The sequence below is a fragment of the Musa acuminata genome, chromosome BXJ3-7 (assembly GCF_036884655.1).
Source record: "Musa acuminata AAA Group cultivar baxijiao chromosome BXJ3-7, Cavendish_Baxijiao_AAA, whole genome shotgun sequence".
NCBI lineage: Eukaryota > Viridiplantae > Streptophyta > Magnoliopsida > Zingiberales > Musaceae > Musa > Musa acuminata.
Window position 1 is genome coordinate 35,977,437 of NC_088355.1, and position 2,817 is coordinate 35,980,253.

A 2,817-nucleotide genomic window follows, 5' to 3' on the forward strand; every position below is an offset into this window, starting at 1 on the left:
TGTATATTATAGGAAGAAGTATATTCATTTTGAGGAGAAAGATTTACCCCCTTACAAATGATCAATAAGTTAATCAATATGTTAGAAGTTAACCTTATGAGATTCTATAGGCACAATCACAGTGGTGAAAAGTATTAAAAGTAATATTTATGAAAGGATAAAACCTTTATTAAGTTTTTGTTAGTGACATAACATGTGAGCTGGGTCCAATCCGTGACTGAGGCAAAATAATTACAGAGAGCATGAAGGCAAAATAATTATATATATATATATATATATATATATATATATATATATATATATATCCAGTAGATACATCTTCCTTTTCCTTTCTTTATTTGTTCTAAAAAGAAAGAACCAAGAATTCTAGATGTCCAAGATAGACAAGCATGATTTGCAATATGATAATGAAACTTACCTATTGATCTTGTTCTAACCATGTATGATTAATTCCCAATTTTTAGATAGAGGAAAAACAAAAAAATATTAAGCCTAGTAATTTATAATCTCTAAAATTATGTATATCTTCCGACTACTCTCTTGGATCTATCTCATCTCTTCTGTTAGAGTTGTTTTTTAAATAAATTCACTGTCCCTCTAAAGAGACATTAATCTATACTTTAACTTCAGCTATATCTCCTATTAGAGTTGTTTTTTAAATAAATTTACTATCCGTCTAAAGAGAGGTTAATCTATACTTTTACTTCAGCTATCACAAGAACTCCTATCTTGTTTAAAACTTCAACTCTGAGAACAAAAATAAAAATAATACCTTTTCCATTTGGTTCCCAACCCTTATCAACATGTAGTGGATAGATAAACTACAGGTGGATTAAATGACCTTACTGTCTTATTCAGCACTTGCACGTGCCGCACTGGAGGGTTACCTGCCAAACATAAGCGTGCATCTATATATTAGAGCTTCGGCCGATGGCCAACGTACTAGCGAATAGCCAAGTTTTTTGCGTCATTTCCATGGAGCATCATCTCTTGGCTTCCGTCCCCATTGTGGTAGCCACCATGCTCTTCTTGATCATCTTCATCAAGAAAGTATTCAGCAAGTCCGAAGCCCAATATCCGCGACCTCCCCCTGGTCCGTGGAGGTTGCCCATCATCGGATGCATGCACCACTTGGCCGGCCAAATCCCCTTCCGCGCATTTCGCCGCCTCTCTCTCACCTACGGGCCTCTCATGCTTGTCAGAATTGGCCGGGTAGACTTCGCGGTGGCCTCCTCCCGGGAAACCGCTCAAGAGATCTTGAAGAACCAAGACCCCAACTTCGCCGCGCGGCCGGAGCTCGTCGTAGGAGATATCGTCTTCTACGGTTGCTCCGACGTTATCTTCTCCTCCTACGGCCCCTACTGGAAGCAACTGCGCTACATCTGCTTCATGGAGCTGCTCAGAACCAAGCGCATCCGGTCTTCCGCCTCCATCAGGGAGGAAGAGACCCTTAACTTTATCCGAGAAATCTCCATGGCAACACAACCGATCAGCTTGAGAGAGAAGCTCCTCAGAATGTCCAACGCCATCATATCAAGGGCGGCGATTGGCGCACGAAGCAAGCACCAGGAGACGTTCATTTTGGTCACCAGGGAGGCCAACGACGTGTTTGGACGGCTCTATGCCGTCGACATGTTTCCGTTGCTGAAGCTCATCCACGTCCTGTCAGGTGCCAAGTTCAAGTTGCAGAGGATACGCCGGAGGCTTGATAAGATCTTTGATGACATAGTTAAGGAGCATGAGGTTAAGGCCAAGATGAACAAAGTCCGACAAGTAGCCGAAGTGGAGGAGAACATAGTCGATGCGCTACTAAGGCTTAAAGACGAATCCGAACTAGAAGTTCCGATGACCATGGACGGAATAAAGGCTGTGATCCTTGTGAGTGCTACTTCCTGTGATAGTCGTTAGTGTCCACAATGTACATGAAACCAGTGTTCCGTCATCTAACTCTTTCGATTCCATAATTCTATCTATAGGACATGTTACTCGGAGGGACCGAGAACTCATCTGTAGTGATCGAATGGGCCATGTCGGAGCTGATGAGGAACCCCAAGATAATGGAGAAAGCACAGAAGGAGGTGATGGAAGGGCTGAAGGGAAAGAACAGGATACAAGAGACCGACATCGTGGAGCTGAACTACCTCAAGTCGATCGTTAAGGAGACACTAAGGCTTCACCCACCTATCAGCCTGATACTAAGAATGTGTACGAAGACGTGTGAGGTGCTCGGCTACGAGATAGAAGCCGGCACTCCAGTCTTGGTCAATTCATGGGCAATCAACAGAGATCCAGAGTACTGGGAAGAGGCCGAGAGCTTCATGCCGGAGAGGTTCGAAGGCAAATCCGTTGATTTCAAAGGAGGTAACTTCGAGTACTGGCCGTTCGGTGCTGGAAGACGGATATGATAAGTAGATGAGATTTCCCTAACTGTTGAGGAAATCTCTCTACTCTGTTGGAAATCCTCTAAACCGTTGAGGAAACTTCTCCTTCTAACCTGTATATAAAACGGAGGATATGTCAATAACATTCAACTTCTTCTTCTACAACTCATTTATCTATTTATTTTAACATGGTATCAGAGCCAGCTCCTCTTGGCGACAGCAGCATCGCCATGTGTTAGCCAAGCGGCCACAGTAGCACGCTGCCTCAAGCGGAATCATTGAAGAAGCACCAAGACACGGATTCAGAGCCAGTGCTAACCGGTCTTGCTTTTCTTCGCCGGCCTTGCTCCCTCTCCTATTTGCTGCCTACAGCAGACACTCTCCGTCGCCGTCACGCAAGGAGGAAAACATTCTCTCCTCAATAGCAGTGAACGGC

General features: G+C 43.8%; 1 protein-coding gene across 1 annotated transcript; it reads left to right on the forward strand.

The window, feature by feature from the left end:
* The first annotated feature begins 930 nt into the window (after positions 1 to 930).
* Positions 931 to 2,405, forward strand: LOC135642926 (cytochrome P450 71D8-like). Its single transcript, XM_065159409.1, has 2 exons — positions 931 to 1,878; positions 1,977 to 2,405. Exons 1-2 carry the CDS (start codon positions 931 to 933, stop codon positions 2,403 to 2,405), a joined length of 1,377 nt encoding a protein of 458 aa, XP_065015481.1.
* Positions 2,406 to 2,817: the final 412 nt, after the last annotated feature.

Excerpts from the sequence above, each read along its gene's own strand:
- LOC135642926 (XM_065159409.1), top strand. The coding sequence starts at position 931 with ATGGCCAACGTACTAGCGAATAGCCAAGTTTTTTGCGTCATTTCCATG. Across the intron at positions 1,879-1,976 it reads GAATAAAGGCTGTGATCCTT|GACATGTTACTCGGAGGGAC; the intron begins GTGAGTGCTACT and ends TTCTATCTATAG.